Source organism: Bemisia tabaci, chromosome 1 (genome assembly GCF_918797505.1).
Source record: "Bemisia tabaci chromosome 1, PGI_BMITA_v3".
Classification (NCBI taxonomy): Eukaryota; Metazoa; Arthropoda; class Insecta; order Hemiptera; family Aleyrodidae; genus Bemisia; species Bemisia tabaci.
The window spans coordinates 38,510,190-38,535,331 of NC_092793.1; the positions used below are offsets into that span (position 1 = coordinate 38,510,190).

The following is a 25,142-nucleotide window of genomic DNA, read 5'->3' on the forward strand; positions in this document are numbered from 1 at the left end:
TTTCTTATTTTTACTTTTCATTTCTTCTTTCTGTTTGCTTCTCCCACTTTCATTATCTTCTTCTTCTCTCTAAATTTATTTAAGCTTATTTTCTTTCACTCTTCTTGTTCTGCACCATTCGTTGTTCTCCTTTTTCTTCACGATCATCATATCAGCATCAGCATCATAATCATCATCCTCATCTCTCTCTTTTAATGTTCATGTGCTCGGACGGGAAGTAAAAAAGAATATAAACAGCTTAATGGATAACAGTTAAGAGGAGCAACTCAAAGACATAAAGACGGAGGGCTAAAAGCAAAAAATGAAGCTTCTAGAGCTTCTTTTCAATCACCTCTACTATTGGCTAGAGGATTGGCGGCGAAATTGGGACAAGTTTGAATTCAAATGTAGGGCGGGAACTGAATAAAATAATTGCGGAAACAAAGTATTTTAGGTTGATTTTTGCCCAAATCCAGGTACAAACTCATATTTTTTTAACTCTAGGTTAGTTTCCGTCCGTCGTCGACCGATTAATTTCATTTGGGAGTAACGTTGATCTAGAACTGTAACGGCCTGTTTGAACCTGCAGAACCACCATAAGCAGAAGAAAAACTAACTTTATCTGAGATTACTGCCTGTTACCGAGCAAAAGTAGGTGTATTATGTTAGGACGCAGACCGAACTTTCTTAGTATATTCGTTTTAGGAATTTAAAATACGTTTCGAAGAAGAAATATGCAAAAATCAAGAGGACAAGTTCAAATCAAATTTCCGTTTGCCGCCATGGATTCCCGCGCTCATTTACACACTCACACAAGCGCGCAGCGTCGAACCTAGCTTCACTTTTTCCCCGTGCTTTTAGATACGAGCGCTCCGTCTTTATGTCTTTGGAGCAACTACTTTACTGACAAACGCGGACCAGACATGACATAAAAACACATTAGCAGACAGAGAACGTCTATTGCACGGGCGATGATACCACTCTTCGACCACGTGAGAGCTTGTGTTGCCTACACTAATAATTGAAGGCAAACTGTCATTTCACGACGACAATACCGCCATTCAACCTCGTGGAAAATCGTGTTGCTTCCCTTGAAATTTAAGGCAAACTGAAATGATGTTAATGTAATCTTTTCCTGTTTGGTAAACACTTTTTCTTTTTTTTTTTTTTTTTTTTTTTTTTTTTTTTTTTTTATTGGAGAGATCGGCAATCCACTTGATAAGTGTTCAGCACAATTTATGGCGAGAGGTTAAGAGCGTGAAGGGAGTCTTGATCCAGTAAACAAAAAAATGTAACATAACCTATAACCTTTTTTTTTTTTTTTTTTTTTTTTATTGAGAGTTTAGTGGCTTCTATTCCTTTAGGAATCTACAGCCATCTATAGGCACTATTTATTGTCCGAAGACATCAGGGAGATTGGTAGACATCCATGCTCGGGCTTACAAATTTTCACGGATTAAGGCCGAGCGAATTCTGCTTACAGATCCACTCGTCAGTTCCATGAAAATTTGTCGCCACCACCGGGATTCGAACCCGGGACCTATTGACCTAGAGTCAGACGCGCTAACCACTAGGCCAACCTGGCCGGCTAACCTATAACCTACCAACGTGTGATTAGATTTTTTTTATCTCAATCTCAATTTATAAAACTCGACACATTTAATTTTTTTAAAATTCAATTAATTTAAATCAAATTCTTTGTCCGGCAAAGATGAATATTACTGAATTAGGATGAACTTAGATTAAACGGGATAAATACAGTCTTATGCTTATCAATCCTTTTGCATGTGGGAAAATGGAGGAAACTTCGTATTACTGACGTTTACGGTTGGATGCGAATGAAACTCTGGGTCCTGTTGGTTTTTGGTTCGACAAAAAATGACTCCTCCGCATTGCATTTCTGAAATATCTAATACTTTCAAAATGACAGCATGCAAATCCACCCGTAAACGTCCGTAATACTAAGTTTCCACCATTTTCCTCGCCATTTTGAAGTTATTCAGAATTTCAAAAAATCCAATGACAGGTTCGTCTTTCTCATGCCGCAATGCCCCCTGATACCAAATTTCATGCAAATTCACCGATGAGCAGCCTAATTTATTCTCTTGCCGCTCAAGGACGCCTTATTGACCGCTGCCATTTTGAAAAGGACAAAAATTTTCCGGAAAAATAATGTCAGAATCGTTTTTCTCGTTCCAAAAAAAACCTCTGAAAACCAAGTTTCATCCCAATCTATCGACGAAAATGGGGATGCAAATTTCCGTCATTTTTAAATTTGACTGGCGGTCAGTTTGTCAAAAATCTAGAGTATGACTTGCGGTTTGCGCCAAAATTTTTCTTTTTTAACTCTTTTGAATTGATAAGCCACAAAGGGGATGATGCCATTTGAAAAAAATGTTGGGGCCCGTAACCCCTCCCCGGTGGGGGGGGGGGGGGCAAACAATTTGGGGGCCCTGAAAATAGCTTACATTGATCTTTGAACATTCCCGAAGTTTTGTTTCGACATATTAATTAGGTACAATTTTAGAGGGGGTGGAAGGGACTTTTGGGACACCATGTATACTTGAAGATAGAATAAAGGTGAGTTGAGTGGAAACAAAACGAACACATCAAACACAACAAACGCATTAAACACAACAGGCACATCAAACACAACAAATACAGTAAACTCATCAAACATGACAAACACATCAAACATGACAAACGCATTAAGCCCAACAGACACATCAAAACAACAAACAAATCAAACACATCAAGCACAACAAATACAGCAAACTCATCAATTACATCAAACACGACAAAAACACATGAAACATTAAACACAACAAAAACATCAAACACAACAAATGCATCAAACACAACAAACGCATTAAACACGTCAAACACAACAAACGCATTAAACACGTCAAACACAACAAACACAGCAAACATATTAAACACGACAAACACAACAAACACATCAAACACAACAAACACAGCAAAAACAGCAAAAACTTCAAACACGACAAACATCCCTTGTATCCCGGTTAATATCAATACATCCCGTTTTGTCCATATCTTCATCCTATATTACCCATATCTATCCTGATTTATTCTATCTATCCCGTTTCAAATTGATTATGCCACTTTCCCATCCTGTTTCATATCGGAAAATATATCAAAGGAAAAATTTATCGAAGGGTGGGATAACCCTACCTATCCTGTTTTATCCTTATCTTTACGGTTACTAAGTTCCTCAAACTTTCCTCAAACTTCCTCCATTTAACTCAATTAATATCAATGCATCCCGTTTTATCCATGTCTATCATATTTTATATCGCACAATATATCGAAGATCGATAAACATTACCCTGTGTGGGTGCTCAAGTGATGTGGTGGCTCTGAAAAGGGCCGTTTTAGATGGTGATAAGAGACAGGATGGATGGCATCTGGAGCGAGCGAAGACTGGAGCAGCGTGACTGGTCTTGACTGACTTGAGGACTGAGCACGAGTGCCGTAGGTGGTCGGGGGCGCTGGTCTTATACCCTCGGGGAGCGACCGTGTCGGCCAATCACGGGCGAGCGCGGGATGCGCCGCGCTGGAGAGGCGGTGATTGGCCGCCACAGTACTCCCCTACGGCTGAGACGGAGTCTCTAAGAAGTTGGTGAATTTTGGTGTGAGCTTTCTTTATTGTTTGACCAAGTCCGGGAAGCGGAAATGCACTTTCCTCCCTGATCGAGTCCTGTATTCCGGGGCTTTGGTCTCCGCTTCGTTGGGTGTTGGGGGCGGGACCGCAGCTGGGGCCGGAGTGGTTTTGGGATGTGCGAGCTGTACAGAGGCTGGTTCTTCGGGTAGGATGTAGGCCGGTTTAAGGCGGTCGATGCTGATGTTGACTTGCCTGCCTTTTATCAGAAGTTTGTATACTTTGTCGGTACGCTCTACGATTTTGTATGGCCCAGTGTAGGGGGGCTGTAGGGACTTGCGGCTTGTGTCGTCTCTGAGGAAGGCGTGGGAGCATGTCTTCAGGTCCTTGAATATGAACGTGTTTGCTGTGCCGTGGCGAGAGGCAGGTTTGGGCCGAAGATTTGCCATCTGGGTGCGCAGTTTGCTGACATATTCTGCGGGGTTGTCTTGAGTTGGGTTTGCGACCAGTAGTTCCCCTGGGAGGCGTAGAGGTTCGCCGTAAGTCAGCTCTGCGGGTGTTGCTTGGGCGTCTTCTCTAAAGACAGATCTCATGCCTAGAAGTACTAGTGGGAGAGCTTCTAGCCATGTAGAGTTTGGGTGGCACATGATGGCGCTCTTGAGGTGTCTGTGCATCCGTTCAACCATTCCGTTTGCTGCGGGGTGGTATGGAGTTGACCGGATGTGGTTGATTCCTAGCTGTTTCTCCAAGGCTCGGAAGAGATGAGATTCAAATTGTCGGCCTTGATCACTGGTAAGCTGGGAAGGTGAACCGAATCTTGAAATCCAGCAGTTTAGGAGGGCTGTTGCGACTTCTTCAGCTGTGATACCCTCTAGAGGTTGTGCTTCTGGCCAGCGGGTGTAGCGGTCGATGACCGTGAGGCAATACTTGTAGTTTTGCGCCAGAGGAAGAGGTCCGATCAAGTCAATGTGGATGTGCTGGAATCGGTTGGATGGAGTGTTGATGGTGCCTAGAGGTGAGTGTACGTGCCGGGAGACTTTGGCTCGTTGACACTCCTGACAGGCTTGGGTCCATCTCCGACAGTCAATATGCATTTTTGGCCAGACGTAGCGATCGGAGATGAGTTTCTGTGTTGCTCTGGTGCCGGGGTGGCTCAGGTTGTGAAGTTGCTTGAAGATCCTTTGTCTGAGTGGAAATGGGACGTAAGGTCTTTGCTGCGTTGTAGAGTCGCAGTAGATTTTGATGTCTGTTCCTGGGACGGGAATGAGCGTGAGTTTGATTGAAAGTTTGTCGTCCTTCAAGATTTCTGGTAGCTCTGGGTCGTCTTTCTGTGCTGCGGCAAGTGTGTTGAAGTCGATCTGGTTTGTGGAAGTGATCGCTTCGATTCTGGAGAATGCGTCAGCGACGACGTTGGCGGAACCTGGTATGTACTGAATGTCCGTTGTGAACTGGGATATGAATGAAAGTTGGTTCATTTGGACGGGCGGCAGGTTTCCATGTTTCTTGTCGAAGACGTAGGTTAGTGGCTTATGATCTGTGTAGATCGTGAAGTCCTGACCTTCAACTGCCGGTCTGAAATGGCGGATTGCTTCGTACACGCCCAGGAGTTCTCTGTGCGGCGTGGGCCATTCTTGTTGCCGTGGATTGAGCTTTTTCGAGAAGAAGCCGAGAGGTTGCCACTTGTTGTCGACGAGTTGCTGTAGACAGGCTCCAATCGATGCTTTCGAAGCGTCTGAGAAGAGGCCTATGCTTAGGGGTGCGTCGGCGCTTGGGTGCGCGAGGAGTGTGGCATCTCCGAGGCTCTGTTTGCAGGCTTCAAAGGCGTCCAGAAGGGAAGGTGTCCAGTGAATCGGTTGATTCCCTTGTATGCCAATGAGAGCTTCGTGTAGGGGTGCTTGATAGTAGGCAGCATCTGGCAGGAAAAGGCGGTAGAAGTTCATCATGCCCAGGAATCTTCGTAGACCGTGTGCATCTGCTGGAGGTGGATATTCCATTAGTGCTTTAATGCGGTCTGGGAGTGGTCTGATGCCTTGGGCGGATACTTCGTAACCGAGGAACTCAAGGGAGTCGGCGAAAAAGATGCTCTTCTTGATGTTGATGATGATGCCGTATTTTGCTAATCTCTGAAAAATTAGGCGTAGATGCTTCTTGTGTTCCTTCTTGTCTTTGGAGGCGACCAGGATGTCGTCTAGATACGGGAAGCAGAAGTCTAGGCCTTGTAGGACTTCGTCGATGAACCGTTGAAAAGTTTGTCCTGCGTTGCGCAGTCCGAAACTCATGTAGAGGAATTCGAATAGTCCAAAAGGAGTGGTGATGGCTGTTTTGGGTACGTCTGCTGGGTTGACGGGGATCTGGGTGTATGCTTTGACCAGATCTACTTTTGAGAAGACCTTACAGCCTTTGAGGTTGACTGTAAAGTCGTGGAGATGGCGAATGGGATATTTATCGGGTATGGTGCGAGCGTTGAGTGCCCGATAGTCGCCGCAAGGGCGCCATTCGTCATCTTTCTTGGGTGCCATGTGAAGAGGTGAAGACCAGGCGCTTTCGGATCTCTTGATGGTCCCTTCGTTGAGCATTGCCTCGAACTCAGCTTTAGCGATTCGGTATAGCTTGGGTCGGAGGCGGCGAGGGCGGGCTGAGACAGGGGGTCCCTCTGTTGTGCGGATGAAGTGCCGTGTTGAGTGAGGAACGTAGTCTGGTTTTGGGCTGCCTGGCGGGCGAGTCAGTTCTGGGAATTCTGCTAGGATGCTGCAGTTAGTGGCCGAAATTTCTTTGACGCTAGGTTGGTCGCTGGTTGCTTGGCTTCCTTGGGCTGAGAGTGAGGTAACCCCGTCCACGAGCTTCATCTTGTGACAACCCGTGAGTAGGTGGTACTCAGCTAGAAAGTCCGCGCCAATGATGGGAACGTCGACGTCGGCGATGATGAACCGCCAGGAAAAAGCGCGTCGTAGGCCGAGGTTTAATTTCATGGGCAGGAACCCATAGGTTTTGATGAATGATTCGTTCGCTGCTTTTAGTTCATAGTTTGTTGGTTTGAAATGGCCTGGTAAGAGACGTCTAGGGAAACAGCTTAAGTCAGACCCTGTGTCTATTAGGAAGCTGTTGTTGCTGTCTCTGTCTTTAATGAAGAGGCGGTTGGACCGTGTGGGGCAGCCAGCAGCCGCCACTATTGGCTGCCGTTGTCGTTTGTTGAGCTAAGGTATTTGCATGGTTGATGGCACTTGCGAGCCTCTTTTCCGAAATTCTCATGATAGAAACAATATCCTTTCTCGGATTTGAACGGCTTGGGTGAACTATAGCGTGAGCGAGATTTGGAGCGGGAACGGCTTCTGCTTCTATCGATATTCCTTTCCAGGTTCTTGACTTTAACATCTAAGAGGTCAAATTTGTGACTGAGAGCTGTTAGCATTTCTTTGATGTCGGATAAAGGGTCAGTAGGTTTGGAGATTTGGTGAACTGAAGGAGGAGGATTGGTTTGATTTGTGGCGGAAGTGGAGTGAACGGAATGAGGGATGGTTTCCGCAATTCGGTCTGCCACATCGGCTATCTCAGTCAGCGTGTTGTTGCTGGGTTGGGCTTGCAAAATGCCTTGCACGTAGGCGGGTAGCCTACTTAGCCATAGTGGTTTCATGATGTTGTCAGCAATTGGTGTGCTGCCAGCGACAGTTTTGAGTCTGCGTAAGAATTGGGATGGTTTCAAATCGCCGATTTCCTCCTCTTCGAGTAGTTTCTTGAGGCGTGAATTTTCGCTTAGTGAGAAGCGGTTGATTATCTCCTTCTTCAGAGTGGTGTAAGGAATGTTTACACTAGGTCCAGCTCGGATTAAATCATTTATTTCGACCAGCCATGATCCTTCGCTTTGACTGATAACGGTACGATATTTATCAATCTCAGCGTTTATGCCGTAATCGGCAAAAATGGCTTCGATTTGAATAAACCATAGGTCTGGCATTTCGGGGCGAAATGCAGGCAATTTGATTTTTCGCTTCATGATTTGTTTGTTGGCTGAGGTGGAGAGATTTTGTTCCTCTTCCAGCTTGCGTTTAGCGTCCTTGATGAATTCCATTTCTTGGCGGAGGAGATTTAGATTTTCCTCGAGTAATTTGCAGCGAGAAGAGGACTGAACTTGTAGAGCTTCAGCATTAGCCAGGTATTGTTTTACCTTTGCTGGATCTTGCATGTCTTCATCGGTCAATGTTGGGATGCTCATGATTGAGATTGACTCCTAAAGGTGTGACGAGTTGAGTAGAAGGTTGACCAGAATAGAAAGTGAGCGCAGTCGGAGCGTAATTTCCAATGTCGGGAGTCACCACTGTGGGTGCTCAGGTGATGTGGTGGCCCTGAAAAGGGCCGTTTTAGATGGTGATGAGAGACAGGATGGATGGCGTCTGGAGCGAGCGAAGACTGGAGCAGCGTGACTGGTCTTGACTGACTTGAGGACTGAGCACGAGTGCCGTAGGTGGTCGGGGGCGCTGGTCTTATACCCTCGGGGAGCGACCGTGTCGGCCAATCACGGGCGAGCGCGGGATGCGCCGCGCTGGAGAGGCGGTGATTGGCCGCCACACCTGTTTTATCACTATCTATCCTGTTTAATTCTTATCTACCCCGTTTCACACTGATTATTCCCCTTTTCTGAAAATTCCTACCTTTTATCCCGGTGAATATCAATTCCGTCTTATCCCTGTCTATCCTGCTTTATATCGGACGATATATCGAAGATGTATATACAATACAATATTTTATCCCTATGAATGAAACCCCGAAAAATGGTGGTAGGGGAGCAAGGCATGCCACAAGAAAAAAAAATATAAATAAAATGAGTGGGGGGGGGGCTGTGGGAGTTACAAAAATGAGCTGTGAGGGGGCGGGGTAGAATAAATGCTGGCAAAAAATTAGAACTAACCTAGCAATGATTAAAATGGAAATAAAACATCAGCTGATAGCAAACATACCAAGGAAACCAAGGAATGGAACATTCATAAAAACAGTTTAGTGGAAAACAGCGTAAGTAGGTCAATTACGTTAATTACCGTTTAATAAACGGTAAATGCGATTTGACCGAAAATCTATACAGTTCTTTTTCAGACCAAAATGAACAAAATTACAAAATTTGAATCAGCTAACATAAATCTAACGATAGTTATCGTGAACGAAAGAACTGACGACACAGGTCGAGTAACCATTATAGGTGGGAAAATCTGACACAGAAATAAGAATGTGTTTAGACCCAGCACAATTAAATGCCTGTCTTATAAAGGGTCATTCCATGTCAATTCGAACGGACTTGTAACCACCCGACTCGGATTTCCATGATTTTTTTTTTACTTAATCCATCGGTCAATGTAAGAAAAAGCCCAAATTTTCAGCTCCATATCTTCAATATTTCTTGAGAAAATTTTTTTTGAAGTTTTATGGCCTTCTCTAAAAATGCACTCTCCAGACTCAGAAAACGGGAATGACTCGTGTTTGAAAAAACCTCATAAGTCTTGCAGTTTTAAAGATTTTAAGCTGAAATTTGGCACACTAGTTCGTGTTAGTATGTATTTTAAGGGAAAAATTCCCAATTGAACCCGACTCACTCAGGAGGGCCTACTGAGCCGAAGATACGCCGTTTTAGCCCTGATTTTTAACGCTAAAAACTAGTTTTCTTAAAATGGGCATAGCAACCGAAGCTAACGAGATATTGCCAACTTTTTTTTTTTGTAAATCAACTTCAAAGTATGCTCTAACTGATTAAAAAATAAAAATCGTGGGTATGCAGCTTCTTCATTGGTTAATCACACTTTTTAGCAAAAAAAGCTCAAAAAAATTGAGTCTGGGGGTAGGGTGCGGCTTATACGAGACATTAAAAAGGTTGAATTTTGAAAATGACAAGGGACCCCGCCAAAACGTTCCTAATAGTGTAAAAACAAACGTTGTAGAACAGTTTTGCAGTTGGTCAACATTTAGAGGTGCGCGAATTGCAAAATTCGGCTAATTTTCGCATTTTTTCAACCATTTTGGCAAATTTTCTCAGGCCTCACGGAGAGTTCTAATTGATAATTTTATTCATAAATAGGCAATATATAACCTAAAATGCATCCCATCCTCCACCTTAAGCCCCAAGCCCCTCTAACCCCCCTCCCTTACCGATCCAATATGAATACACTCTTTATAAACTACGCTATTTTGGTAGTGACCAGAAATCTAAAGTAACACTGGTCAACACGGGTTCAAATGTGATTGTCTTAGAATAGTTTTTAGCGCTGAGTCCGAAAATGACCTCCGTCATGCTGGGTCAGTTCGATTTTCCCCGGAAAAATCAGGATCCTCCATCATGCACAGATTTTCCGGAAAATTGATTTTTCACCGGAAAAGCTCGATTTTTAAGGAAAATCCTGATTTTTCCGGGGAAAATCGAACTGACCCAGCATGACGGAGGTCATTTTCTGACTCAGCGCTAAAAACTATTCTAAGACAATCACATTTGAACCCGTGTTGACCAGTGTTACTTTAGATTTCTGGTCACTACCAAAATAGCGTAGTTTATAAAGAGTGTATTCATATTGGATCGGTAAGGGAGGGGGGTTGGAGGGGCTTGGGGCTTAAGGTGGAGGATGGGATGCATTTTAGGTTATATATTGCCTATTTATGAATAAAATTATCAATTAGAACTCTCCGTGAGGCCTGAGAAAATTTGCCAAAATGGTTGAAAAAATGCGAAAATTAGCCGAATTTTGCAATTCGCGCACCTCTAAATGTTGACCAACTGCAAAACTGTTCTACAACGTTTGTTTTTACACTATTAGGAACGTTTTGGCGGGGTCCCTTGTCATTTTCAAAATTCAACCTTTTTAATGTCTCGTATAAGCCGCACCCTACCCCCAGACTCAATTTTTTTGAGCGTTTTTTGCTAAAAAGTGTGATTAACCAATGAAGAAGCTGCATACCCAAGATTTTTATTTTTTAATCAGTTAGAGCATACTTTGAAGTTGATTTACAAAAAAAAAAAAATTGGCAATATCTCGTTAGCTTCGGTTGCTATGCCCATTTTAAGAAAACTAGTTTTTAGCGTTAAAAATCAGGGCTAAAACGGCGTATCTTCGGCTCAGTAATTTTGTTCATTTTGGTCTGAAAAAGAACTGTATAGATTTTCGGTCAAATCGCATTTACCGTTTATTAAACGGTAATTAACGTAATTGACCTACTTACGCTGTTTTCCACTAAACTGTTTTTATGAATGTTCCATTCCTTGGTTTCCTTGGTATGTTTGCTATCAGCTGATGTTTTATTTCCATTTTAATCATTGCTAGGTTAGTTCTAATTTTTTGCCAGCATTTATTCTACCCCGCCCCCTCACAGCTCATTTTTGTAACTCCCACAGCCCCCCCCCCCCACTCATTTTATTTATATTTTTTTTTCTTGTGGCATGCCTTGCTCCCCTACCACCATTTTTCGGGGTTTCATTCATAGGGATAAAATATTGTATTGTATATACATCTTCGATATATCGTTCGATATAAAGCAGGATAGACAGGGATAAGACGGAATTGATATTCACCGGGATAAAAGGTAGGAATTTTCAGAAAAGGGGAATAATCAGTGTGAAACGGGGTAGATAAGAATTAAACAGGATAGATAGTGATAAAACAGGGTAATGTTTATCGATCTTCGATATATCGTGCGATATAAAATATGATAGACATGGATAAAACGGGATGCATTGATATTAATTGAGTTAAATGGAGGAAGTTTGAGGAAAGTTTGAGGAACTTAGTAACCGTAAAGATAAGGATAAAACAGGATACGTAGGGTTATCCCACCCTTCGATAAATCGATCTTTGATATATTTTCCGATATGAAACAGGATGGGAAAGTGGCATAATCAATTTGAAACGGGATAGATAGAATAAATCAGGATAGATATGGGTAATATAGGATGAAGATATGGACAAAACGGGATGTATTGATGATACCACTATTCAACCACATGGGAGCTTGTTTTGCCTGAGTGAGCGTGCCATTTCACGACGATACCACTATTCGAACATGCGGAAGCTCCTGTTGCCTACACTGAAATGGAAGGCGAAATGAAATGACGTTAATTAATCTTCTCCAGTTTGGTGAAATGCTATTTTGGTGAATGACCCTAAAGGGTAGGGCTGTTCAATCGGTTGTCGGTAAGCCACCGAAACAGTTCCGTTAAGAAAAAGTTACGATAAGAGCGCTCTTACCGATAGCGATCAGAGTTTTCGGAGCTGGCGAAAATAAGCTGTTGCCAATTGTACATCTATTTTACGCGCCGCCGCGCCAGGCAATCTGATAAACCGACACACGGGGCAACAATGTATTGAGTGCGAGCTCTCAAAACTCCGATAAGGCCGGCTGTTGTCGATATCATGGCCACTGTCGGTACTGCCGCCAGTTTCAATAAGAGACGATGTCGATAGTGTTCCGGCAAGAATTCGTTTGAACACCCCTACTAAAGGGAAATTTCCAAATACCCACATTTGAAGGTATTATCGCACAGTATGCCAAATGTATCCTATTTTAGTACATTAGATGCATCGAAAAGCTTTCACATGATTGAACTTACTGAAGAGAGCTCTTACTTAACAATATTTAGCACCCCATTTGGCAAGTTTCGCTACCTTAAACTACCTTTTGGCCTAAATATAAGTACTGAATCATTTAGTATTGGGTTTACAAAAGCATTTCATGGTTTGGACGGTGTCCTTATTTATATTTATGAAATTATCATATGGGAAAAAACAGAAAAAGAGCATGATCAACGTCTAGATAAAGTGTATGAACGATCAGCTGACAAGGAACTTCCATTTAATTTAGCTAAGAGTAGAATATGTGTCAGAGAACTTAAATTCATGGGACAAATTTTTTCAGCGTTAGGTTCATCTGCAGATCCAGCATGTAAGAGGGTCATCCAAAAAGTAAGGTTCCCTACCTTGTATCTTCTAAAGGAAAAAAGATCAATCAAATCGATAAATAGACACATATTTGACATAACAAGCCCAAGTTTTTGAAAATCGGTCGAGGGGTTCGCGAGAAAACTTAATTTTACTGAGAAAACCTCCTTTCACCGCGTGCCCACCTCCGGGATCAGGATGCGCGGAGAGTCAATTATTTCAGACTCGGGCATTCGCCTCTAAACATCACATCAGAAAGGAATTTAAAATTTTTCATTGAATAGGTCTTATTTTCCTTTTTGACGTAGTCTCCACATCTTTTTTGACAATTCTGGTATCATTACAATAGCTTCTTGATGTCGTCCGCATAAAAGCTCTCGCCTTGGCTCTGAAACCAGTTTTTTACAGCGATCTGCACATCCAAATCAGTTGCTTTGCGTCGAAAAATTTTTCCCCAATCCTCCATACTCTCTTAATTTAGCCTTATGTGACTTTCATCTGTTCCCGCGCGGAAAAACTTCCATGATGTAAAGCGATTGCCAACCGATTCAGAGGTACAGATCATAAAAAAATGTTCATTTTATCAAGTTTCTTAATTGAAAACGAACTTAGTGACCGCTAAAAGATATTTCTTGGGGGTTTAGATGCAGATTTATGATATATTAGGTAAGTCTTTTGTTAAAGTTTAACTCAGAATGTAAGTATAGTTTTAACGATGGTTGATTTTCTGCCTGAAATCGTGATTAAATTCTACGAAAGTAGCTTCTTGAACACAGAACTTAAAAATATAGACATTTTTAAACCTTAAATGTATAAACTTTGCAACTCTGTATCGTTAAAACTATACTTACATTCTGAGTTAAACTTTAACAAAAGACTTACCTAATCTATCATAAAACTGCATCTAAACCCCCAAGAAATATCTTTTAGCGGTCACTAAGTTCGTTTTTTAATTAAGAAACTCGATAAAATGAACATTTTTATGTCAACTTTGCAACGTTGTATCAACAAAATTAGCAGTATTAATGTTTCAATAGAAATATGCATTCGATAATAATACTAACATTTGATAAAATGTCACAAAATATCATAAAACATCCAATTGAATCGTTCTCAGAAAATTAGATACTTGAAAATATGAGAATTTTGAAGCTCAAATATGCCAACTTTGCAACGCTATATCTCGGAAACTAGACTAAAAGCTAAAACTTTAGACTCAAGCTAAAATTTTTACTGGAGGCTTACCTCGTCATAAGGTTTCATTTAAGCCACACACGAACGAAATCCCCGGGTTCCCGAAAAGGGGCCAAAAAAGGCCCTTTTTTAGGGAGGCTCTTTGCCACCCTAGGCCGTGGCCTCGACGGCCTATTTACAAAATCCGGCCATTAGAATCGCGATGGCTTTCCTTCCTTCTATTCCACATTTAACCGCCTCCCTTCTGCATGATCCACCCAAACACTGATATACTTAAGATAACTAATACTACTCGAAACACGTTGCCTAATGACCGCATGCGTAACGATTTGGTGTTGTCAAGCGTCAGAAAGCGTGTTGTAAGAGCGACATGTATACCACAGTTAGCACAGTTTAAAGAACTTCCATTTTGTATTTTAATTTAAAAGGTATCAATTAAGTAGTATAATAATTTTAGTTAAATTTTATCCATGCCATATGCATAGAGCCAAATAAACATAAGAATATTGCTAAATCACTGAATTACCAACCTTTAAATCTAGAGGATCGCCAGAGACAATTCCTTCAATCATTGTCAATGAGTGGCAAGTTGCCATTCCAAGTTTTAAATATTTTGAATCCATCCTATGAACCATTCGGACTGGAGTGTCCATTTGACCATTTGACATTGGAATAACACCCCACATATCTAGGTCATCTTCTGTTAAAGTCCCTGTCTGCAAATTAGAGAATGTTTGACGTTTGTTTGGGAAATAAGAATGTTCAAGTGATTTTGCAATGGTGAATTTTCACCATAGAAAGAATTGTCTTTTGAACTTGTTCCAAATTTTAAAAAACGGATAGGTAGTGAAAAATCGGCACTCACAACCGTCTTGGCGAGGGACCTTTACTTATTCTGATTTTAAACATGTGAATTTTCTACAAGAATACGGTAAGTAGGTATCCCCCATTAACGCATATTTATCATCCTACTATCATCCATTCTTCAGCAGAGACGTACTTTTAAAATTTGCGAAGAAAACTGCAAAATTAAATAAAAACTTTATTTTGCTAACTTTTAAATCAAGCACTTCTTTAATGAACTCTGTATTATTTTTGCCCAACAACTGGAATAATATTCTACGTTGAAATTGTAGTCCAGTACCACATGTACAAATAAAAGGTCCCGTGTGCAGCTTCGTGGGTAAAATTGTTGAGATATGTCATTCTCTTCTTTAGGATGTCTAGAATCAGAATTTCGATGGTGTCAAGTTCAAAAATTGAACCGACGCCCAGAATTCAAGATGGCGTCCAAGATGGCCGCCGCCATGGTGAAAGATTTAAAGTTTGCGGATAGCGTCGAGTCAGATGTCGATTCCTATGTAAAATGACACGAGGAATCCGAATATCACATTTAAAAACACCCCCGACCCAAAGGAGGGCTCCAAATCCAAGATGGCGGCCAAAAATACCACTCAGGGGTACTAATTTGCCTATACGGGTCCAAGTGCATAGTGAGGTATCAATTATTAGGTTTTCGGGGTCGTAGAGTCCGAAAATGAGGTCCATTTTTCGCTGCGGCCCTCCAGAGACCCTAAAATCAAATATGGCGCCCAAAATGGCCACCGGTTTTACGGCTGAAACACCAATTTAGCGCAGCTATGATAAGCAATACGTTCAAAATTTAGTTTTGTGGGGCAAGGAGTTCGAATACGAGATCAAATGTTTATTCCTACAAAAAATTAAGCCTCCGAATCGAAAATGGCTACCGACATGGTTGCCAGTTAGAGGCGCAGGCCGGTAAATGACTATTGATATTAAGGGGATTTGCCAAAGGAGCTAGGGGTTTCGATAAGGGCCGTTTTTCGGCCCATACCCTGAAATTCTTCAATTTTACGATTTTTTTGCTTCTTGGGAGTCTAAATTTTACGGAATGTGTCATGCTTTTGTCATTTTCGGCCTATTTAGGGGTCTAATGCTGGCCTAAACATGAGTCTGAAGGCTAATTTTGGCGGAAAATTCGGGTTTCTTGGCATTCGACGCGCTGCGCCCGCTGTTTCATGACGATCAAATATCATCGGAGGAGCAAATTTTCCCTCAAGTATGTTCATTAAGGGTGTAAGATATAGTCACTCTGGCCAACTTTCGTCGATGGCAACCCTCGCGCTCATAGTTAAAACGAACTTTTTAGAATTTTCTTGTTTTTCATCATTATTATTAAAATGGCATAAAAAAGGGCTACTCATCTTAAACCAGAAATAGATTCCTTGGCGGAAATTGTACGTAGCCCTCCAAAAAACTTTATGGAATTAAAAGCCCCCCCCCTCCTCCAAAGAAAAAGCCGGTGTTGCCATATTTTGTTGCCTAAAATCATAGAAAACTATTTGTGATTATTTCAGTATTTGGAGGCTGTTCTTCGTCGAGCTCATTCAGCAAAGTTCAAAACCCTTGATTTTTCATACGTAACGATCACATGACTAATGAATATGCACATGCATTTATCGATTATTATTTTGTTCATTACATGTATTTATCTAAAGAGACTCCGATCGCGGCGCGGCATTGCCACATATCATCGGTAAAAATCGAGAAAATTATTCCGAGTTGGCCCAAGATTTGAGCCATTATTTCGCATTATGCGCATTAAATAAATACGTAGGATTCAAATTACTGTATTCAGGGATGCAAATAGATCATATTTTTTGCAGGTAAAGTTTTTTTTATGATCTTGGGCTTGTAGGCGACCCATTATCTTACGATTTTTTGACGTGATATTTACGCACGAAGATGCAACTTTGAAACATTGACCGTGATCTGGGATCCGAATAAAAAGTAAGCCATGTGTCAGAATCACGAGTTCTCAATGCTGATTTTTTACCCACCCTGACAAACCCTGCCCTCCGTCACTTTTATTGTCTGCGATCGATCAGAATTCTACTTCCCAAAAATAATTGGAAACTCTGGTTTTCCTGGTTCACTCCTGCCTAGCCTCCTTACCGCTTCCTCATCTGTTGCCTCTTCATCAGGTTCCTCCCATCAGACAACTCATTTGGAGCTACCATTGTAGAATTTTGGGGAAATGACGCGTATTCATCTAGCAAACGCTTAGTTTTTCTAGTTCAGCCTCATATCTGTAATGAGCGAGGTACTAGATGACAGATGCAATATGCGCTGGGCAGTCCACGACTCTATCGTCCACCTGCCGTTGGTAATACCACCCGGATATGCCCACAGGGTTCTATGTCACTTTCAGGCCACCCGGGCTCAAGCCCCCCCCCCCCCCCGCCGAAAGCAAAAAAAAGGGGGGAAAGAGTGAAGGAAAGAGGAGACAGAAGATGATGAGGAAAGACGAGAAAAGAAAAAGTTTGAGGCCTTCGAAGATATTTATCTCTTTTGATGTAGAGTCTTAAATGAAACCACAGTGTTCATTTGATTAGTATTTTATAAAATTTTCGTCCAAAAATGCGTCTAAATAGAGTTTAAATTTCAAACAATTTCCAGATTTGTTGATTGCAACAATTCGAAAGTATTTCGTGTTAAGGTAAAAAAAAAGTTTTTCTGCGGAAATTCATGAAGATCTGTGTTACGGTAGCCTCGAGCTGCGTCCAAACAGAGTTAGAATTTCAAACAAATTTCAGATTTGTTAAATGCAACAATTCGAAAGTATGTTGTGTTAAGGGTACGAAAGCGTAATTTTTCTGCATTTTATGATAAATTTGCGCTATGGAAGCCTCGAACTGCGCCTAATAAGATTACACATTTCTAAGATTTGTGATCTAATTAGACGCCATCTAAATAATGATGAAAAACGAGTAAATTCTAAAAATTTCGTTTTAACTATGAGCGCAAGCAGTGTTCCAAACTCACCTTTGAGTTTTAGGAGCCATGGGGCGCATCAAGCCTGAATTTTAGGCGCCATTGAAGATTTTTTAGGGGCCAGATTGACTTTTTGCCTATATATTACGGCTTATTTAGTGAAAAATTAGACGCAAATTTAGATGTTTTCGTAACAGAACTAGTAGGCAGCTGTGACTTGGTGAAGACAAAAGCACTAAGGATGAAATCGTGAAGAATAGAAGAAGCTCTCACTAATTGTAATGCTGAAAATTTCGAATGATCACCTAATATGAAAATTCAGATTTTAAAGGGGCAATTTTTAAGGGCCACGTTGGCGCAGAGCCTTCTTTATTAGGAGCAATGACCGATGTTTTAGGCGCATTTGGCGCGTTGGCGCCTGTGAGATTCGAACACTGAGCACAAGGGTTGCCATCGACGAAAGTTGGCCAGAATGACTATATCTTACACCCTTAATGAACATACTTGAAGGAAAATTTGCTCCTCCGATGATATTTGATCGTCATGAAACAGCGGGCGCAGCGCGTCGAATGCCAAGAAACCCGAATTTTCCGCCAAAATTAGCCTTCAGACTCATGTTTAGGCCAGCATTAGACCCCTAAATAGACCGAAAATGACAAAAGCATGACACATTCCGTAAAATTTAGACTCCCAAGAAGCAAAAAAATCGTAAAATTGAAGAATTTCAGGGTATGGGCCGAAAAACGGCCCTTATCGAAACCCCTAGCTCCTTTGGCAAATCCCCTTAATATCAATAGTCATTTACCGGCCTGCGCCTCTAACTGGCAACCATGTCGGTAGCCATTTTCGATTCGGAGGCTTAATTTTTTGTAGGAATAAACATTTGATCTCGTATTCGAACTCCTTGCCCCACAAAACTAAATTTTGAACGTATTGCTTATCATAGCTGCGCTAAATTGGTGTTTCAGCCGTAAAACCGGTGGCCATTTTGGGCGCCATATTTGATTTTAGGGTCTCTGGAGGGCCGCAGCGAAAAATGGACCTCATTTTCGGACTCTACGACCCCGAAAACCTAATAATTGATACCTCACTATGCACTTGGACCCGTATAGGCAAATTAGTGCCCCTGAGTGGTATTTTTGGCCGCCATCTTGGATTTGGAGCCCTCCTTTGGGTCGGGGGTGTTTTTAAATGTGATATTCGGATTCCTCGTGTCATTTTACATAGGTATCGACATCTGACTCGACGCTATCCGCAAACTTTAAATCTTTCACCATGGCGGCGGCCATCTTGGACGCCATCTTGAATTCTGGGCGTCGTTTCAATTTTTGAACTTGACACCATCGAAATTCTGATTCTAGACATCCTAAAGAAGAGAATGACATATCACAACAATTTTACCCACGAAACTGCACACGGATGCACATGTGGTACTGGACTATTGATTGTGCTTGCCAGAGCTGCTGGAATTCCACCTATATGATTGATTAATTGCAATGAAGGCAAGCGAATAAGATGCCTAAATGTTGGAAACCAAAATACGAGATACTTATACCACCACATAAAATGGTTAACTCGGCATCATTGGGCGCAAAAAGCACTTAAAAACTCTAAATGTTGACCTCGTGCGATTTAGAGTCCCTTTATACTAGGGCTGTTCAATCGGTTGTCGGTAAGCCACCGAAACAGTTCCGTTAAGAAAAAGTTACGATAAGAGCGCTCTTACCGATAGCGATCAGAGTTTTCGGAGCTGGCGAAAATAAGCTGTTGCCAATTGTACATCTATTTTACGCGCCGCACTATGGTCCGAATAGACGATTTAAGCGGCATTAAATCAGATATGTATGTTTAAACCTCGCAACATGAGTTTTCAGGGGTTTTTAGGGTCGCTGAGTGCAAAAATGCTAATATTCTTCAGGAAAAATCCATTTTTAACATTTTTATACTTTACATAAGTGTGGTAATATTTTGTTCAGAAACCTTAAATTGAGGCATAAAGTTCAAGTTGACGCGGTGGAGCAGTTGACATCGCGTCTCCCTCGTCTTCTTGATATCCCGGGTTCGATTCTCGATAGGTTTTTTTTTTTTTTTTTATAAGTTTAAAAATTAATTTTACATTCAATGGACTATAAGAAGCTAAAAGTAGAGCCTCGTCAAACACTACTATCAAGGGAAGTTGAAAAAGACAGCTCAGGATAATACTTCTACGTTTCATGGCTCCAGAGGCCTACTTTCAAGTCCCACCGATCAGCCGTTTGAACTTGTTTTCGTCTGCCAAGCTAAACTTAAGCTTAAATATATCCATTTTGATAGATTATTTGTTTGAAACATGGGTAAACGTAAAAAAAAAAACGTTTACGGGACCTCAAAGTGGCTTCCTAAGACAATTTCATTGCTCGGGAGCCTTACTTTCAAGTCCCACCGATCAACCGTTTAGACTTGTTTTCGTCTGCCAAGCTAAACTTATGCTAACATATATCTACACTGATAGATTATATGTTTGAAACACTTAAAACGTCAAAAAAAAAACTTTTACGGGGCCTCAAAGTAGCCTCCCGAGGCGATTCTTTGCTGTTCTTGAGCACAAGTTTCAATTGGTCCCGATCAACCCCATCAACTCGTATTATTCTGCCTGGGCAGATTTAGGCTCTAATGCATTCGATTTGCTAGAATATGACAATGGAACATGATAAAAGTCATCGTCAATGGCATATGATAGCTAATTGTTGTAAGTGATAAGAAACGCGAAAACGTCTTTTTCATGAGAAATAACTTGAGGCGATTGTGTGTGATTGATCTGCCACTCAGACTAAAAGGTAGTCTAGAGTCATGACAATAACTTCCGAGTAAAATTACGAGGTGCTCAGAGGTGCAAAGGATATTTTTTGGGTCCTACTTTTGCGAATTTATTGAAAAAAGTGACTATGTCTAAGGGTTAATCTAGAACATTAGATATGATGAAAAAGAACAGTTTCAGCATGAAACATCTTAAACTTATCTTATATTTTGTGAATCAAGTGCCCAAACACTTTCAGGTACGGTGAAACGACGAAAACAAGCCCTTAAACACAGCACTGCCGCTCGGTAACTGGAATCGCACTCATAAAGTGCTCCGCGCGCCGCACTTCCCAGGCTTGTCACATCTTTATTAGTGCTTTAATCGAAGTGAAATTTTACAGGAGTCTTCTCTACAGTATGTACTATCGATCTACCGCTTAAAATCTAACTTTTTCCAAACTTCACTTTTTCGATTTATTGCCGCTTAAACCGGCTATTCGGACCATAGTGCGCCGCCGCGCCAGGCAATCTGATAAACCGACACACGGGGCATCAATGTATTGAGTGCGAGCTCTCAAAACTCCGATAAGGCCGGCTGTTGTCGATATCATGGCCACTGTCGGTACTGCCGCCAGTTTCACTAAGAGACGATGTCGATAGTGTTCCGGCAAGAATTCGTTTGAACACCCCTACTTTATACCCAGAGTTAAGACAACTCACTTTTGGTTGGGCTGAAAGTGGCCTAAAAAAAATCCAATTCTGATTGGTTCTCGCTCATGGAGGCCGAAACGAGTGCACCAAGATGGCGGTACCTCGAATGTGAACAAGAATAATGAAAATATTACCTAATTGTGGTTTATCAAGAGTAAATTGTTATTTCCATCGGTCTAAAATGAAAATAGATTAAGAAATTATTCACAAACCAATCTAATTTTCCTTTTAATTGATCAATTTGTTGATGTTGTTGTTTCTGTGTGACAGACATCGCAGGATTCCTGATCCTTATCCCCCAATATCGTTCGTTTGGGTGCACTCGTTTCGGCCTCCATGGCCAGCAAAGGCCGGCTGCCAGTCAGCTGATAATCGAGTTGTCTTAACTCTGGGTATAAAGGGACTCTAGTGCGATTAATTTAAAGTAATTTTAATACCTTAGGTAGTATATTATTTATTTTTATTTATTTGAAGAACGAAAAGAGGATACATTTCAGAGAGACACTGTTGAAGTTTGCAACAATGCCTGCCTTGGAAAAGATTCACCATTAACACTTACAACATCGTTAGTACCCACTTAATAGCTACATTTATGCGAGGCTCGAAACCAAAGACATAAAGACGGAGTGCTCGTATCTAAAAGCACGGGGAAAAAGTGAAGCCTGGTTTGGCGCTGGGTGCAACGAACTACACCTCTAGAATGGCCGCGAGATAGCAAACCTGCGTAACGCGCATGGGCCGGTTTTTGAAGGCAGGAGGGGGGTGGGAGCCCAAGTATAGCTAACCTCAATCTCCATTTCTGCTGCGTCTTGCCCATAAGGATTACATGTGAAAATTTCAACCTTTGTAAACTTTCATTTTTTTGAGGTTTTCTTTCAAAGTTCCTATTTTTTGAGTAAAGAAAACCTTTTGAGGTGCGATTGTTCAGCAATCTTTTCATTGCTATCACTTTATTCAACAATATTCGGCAAAATGTGGGCAGCGTCTGACATGGGTTTAGATGGCAGCCTGCTGTGTGAGCCCAAGTAAACCTAACCTATATCAACTTCAAAACGTTCCGGGTCTCTAACACTGGTCAGCCATTCTAGAGGTGTAGTTCGTTGGCTGGGTGCTTGTGTGAGTGTGTAAATGAGCGCGGGAATCCATGGCGGCAAACGGAAATTTGATTTGAACTTGTCCTCTTAATTTTTCCATATTTCTTCTTCGAAACGTATTTTAAATGCCTAAAACGAATATATTAAGAAAGTTGGGACTGCGTCCTATTATATTACACCTACTCTTGCTTGGTAATAGGCAGTAATCTCAGATAAAGTTAGTTTTTCTTCTACTCATGGTGGTTCTGCAGGTTCAAACAGGTCGTTACAGTTCTAGATGACCGTCACTCCTAAATGAAATTAATTGGTCGACGACGGACCAAAGCTAACATAAAGTTAAAGAAATATGAGTGGGTAAGTGAATTTGGGCAAAAATCAACCTAGAATACTTTGTTTCCGCAATTATTTTATTCAGTTCCCGCCCTATATTTGAATTCAAACTTGTCCCGATTTCGCCGCCAATCCTCTAGCCAATAGTAGAGGTGGTTGAAAAGAAGCTTCATTTTTTGCTTTTAGCCCTCCGTCTTTATGTCTTTGATGCTGTGATTTGAACCTTGGTTTCAAACTCAGGATTCGACTTTCGATTGAAATTAGGTTATGAGGCTCGCATAAACTAGAGTCCCTTTATACCCAGAGTTAAGACAACTCGATTATCAGCTGACTCGCAGCCAAAGACATAAAGACGGAGCGCTCGTATCTAAAAGCACGGGGAAAAAGTGAAGCTAGGTTCGGCGCTGCGCGCTTGTGTGAGTGTGTAAATGAACGCGGGAATCCATGGCGGCAAACGGAAATTTGATTTGAACTTGTCCTCTTGATTTTTGCACATTTCTTCTTTGAAACGTATTTTAAATTCCTAAAACGAATATACTAAGAAAGTTCGGTCTGCGTCCTAATATAATACACCTACTTTTGCTCGGTAACAGGCAGTAATCTCACATAAAGTTAGTTTTTCTTCTGCTCATGGTGGTTCTGCAGGTTCAAACAGGCCGTTACAGTTCTAGATCAACGTTACTCCCAAATGAAATTAATCGGTCGACGACGGACTGAAACTAACCTAAAGTTAAAAAAATATGAGTGTGTACCTGAATTTGGGCAAAAATCAACCTAAAATACTTTGTTTCCGCAATTTTATTTATTAGTTCCCGCCCTACATTTGAATTCAAACTTGTCCCGATTTCGCCGCCAATCCTCTAGCCAATAGTAGAGGTGATTGAAAAGAAGCTCTAGAAGCTTCATTTTTTGCTTTTAGTGCTCCGTCTTTATGTCTTTGCTCGCAGCCGGCCTTGGCTGGCCATGGAGGCCGAAACGAGTGCACCCAAACGAACGATATTGAGGGATAAGGATCAGGAATCCTGCGATGTCCGTCACACAAAAACAACAACATCAACAAATTGATCAATTAAAAAGAAAATGAGATTGGTTTGTGAATAATTTCTTAATCTATTTTCATTTTGGACCGATGGAAATAACAATTTACTCTTGATAAACCACAATTAGATAATGTTTTCATTATTCTTGTTCACATTCAAGGTACCGCCATCTTGGTGCACTCGTTTCGGCATCCATTAGAGTCCCTTTATACTGAGAGTCAAGACAATTTGAATCCATTTCTGATTGGTTCCCGTATTTTAGGCCTCCACAGTGTCACAAACGGGAATAAAGATTACATTTTCACCAATTGCAAAGATTATAATCTGGAATGGACCAGGGAATTACGGGTTCGGCAAGGAACAAACGGAATGAGAGGAGGAACGGAGAAAGGCATTTGAGAATGGGCCGATCAAAGATTACGAAAAACGTTCAATTTCTGTAATCTTTATTCCCGTTTGTGACATCCATGAGCCGAATTGTCTTGACTCTCAGCATAAAGGGACTCTAACCTCCATGAGCGAGAACCAATCAGAATTGGATTTTTTTTTAGGCCACTTTCAGGCCAACCAAAAGTGAGTTGTCTTAACTCTGGGTATAAAGGGACTCTAGCATAAACATAGCTAATGAAAATTGGAGTCCCTTTATACCCAGAGTTACGACAACTCGATTATCAGCTGACTGACAGCCGGCCTTGGCTGGCCATGGAGGCCGAAACGAGTGCACCCAAACGAACGATATTGGGGGATAAGGATCAGGAATCCTGCGATGTCTGTCTTACAGAAACAACAACATCAACAAATTGATCAATTAGAAAGAAAATGAGATTGGTTTGTAAATCATTTCTTAATCTATTTTCATTTTGGACCGATGGCAATAACAATTTACTCTTGATAAACCACAATTAGGTAATATTTTCATTATTCTTGTTCACATACGAGGTACCGCCATCTTGGTGCACTCGTTTCGGCCTCCATGAGCGAGAACCAATCAGAATTGGATTTTTTTTTAGGCCACTCTCAGCCCAACCAAAAGTGAGTTGTCTTAACTCTGGGTATAAAGGGACTCTAATGAAAATTATGGCTTGAAGTTTTGACCAAATATTTTTGAGCAAAGGCTTCTTCTTTTTTTTCTTTCTTTCTTTTTTTAGCTGTGTTTCAAGCATAAAAGTCACTGTATAGTATCTACGAATTCACCTGGGATTCTCTACGTATACATTCTTTCCATGAAGTTCTGACGACCAACCCAAAACTTTGGTAAAAAATGCATTGGTGGATACAGTTAACTATTTATTTCAAATCATGAATCTGGAGTCAAGAAACAGAACTAAATGTCCAGCTTCTGGACGTTCCGTTTTGTTTCTAAATTTTTCTTTACATATCTCTAATATTACTTAAATACCAAGTACGCACGCAGTTAAAATTGCATTTATTGGTTAGTATAGTTTCCTGGTGGAAATACAGACCTTATCAAAGCATACACAGTCAATTGAGCCGGTAACATTGATGACTCTTGAATTGATACAGGAAATATGCCCTTTCTTCAAACGACTCAAAGCGTATATTTTCCCAACAGTCATTGCAGCTGGCAATGCAGGAGGGATTACAATTGTTACGATATCTAAAGCTTTTAAAATAATAGCATTGTTCTGAACACCTCTCAATGTCTGCAAAGAAAAAGAATGTATACAATTAGTGA

At 41.2% G+C, this 25,142-nt stretch overlaps 1 protein-coding gene across 1 annotated transcript in view; it reads right to left on the bottom strand.

Moving 5' to 3' along the window:
- Window positions 1-25,142, bottom strand: part of LOC109042780 (polyamine-transporting ATPase 13A3) — a gene marked incomplete at its 5' end in the record, with an annotated part of 286,914 nt that overhangs the window by 120,882 nt on the left and 140,890 nt on the right. The window contains 2 exon segments of the mRNA XM_072300692.1: window positions 14,229-14,414; window positions 24,910-25,110. Coding sequence (XP_072156793.1) covers window positions 14,229-14,414; window positions 24,910-25,110 — 387 coding nt within the window.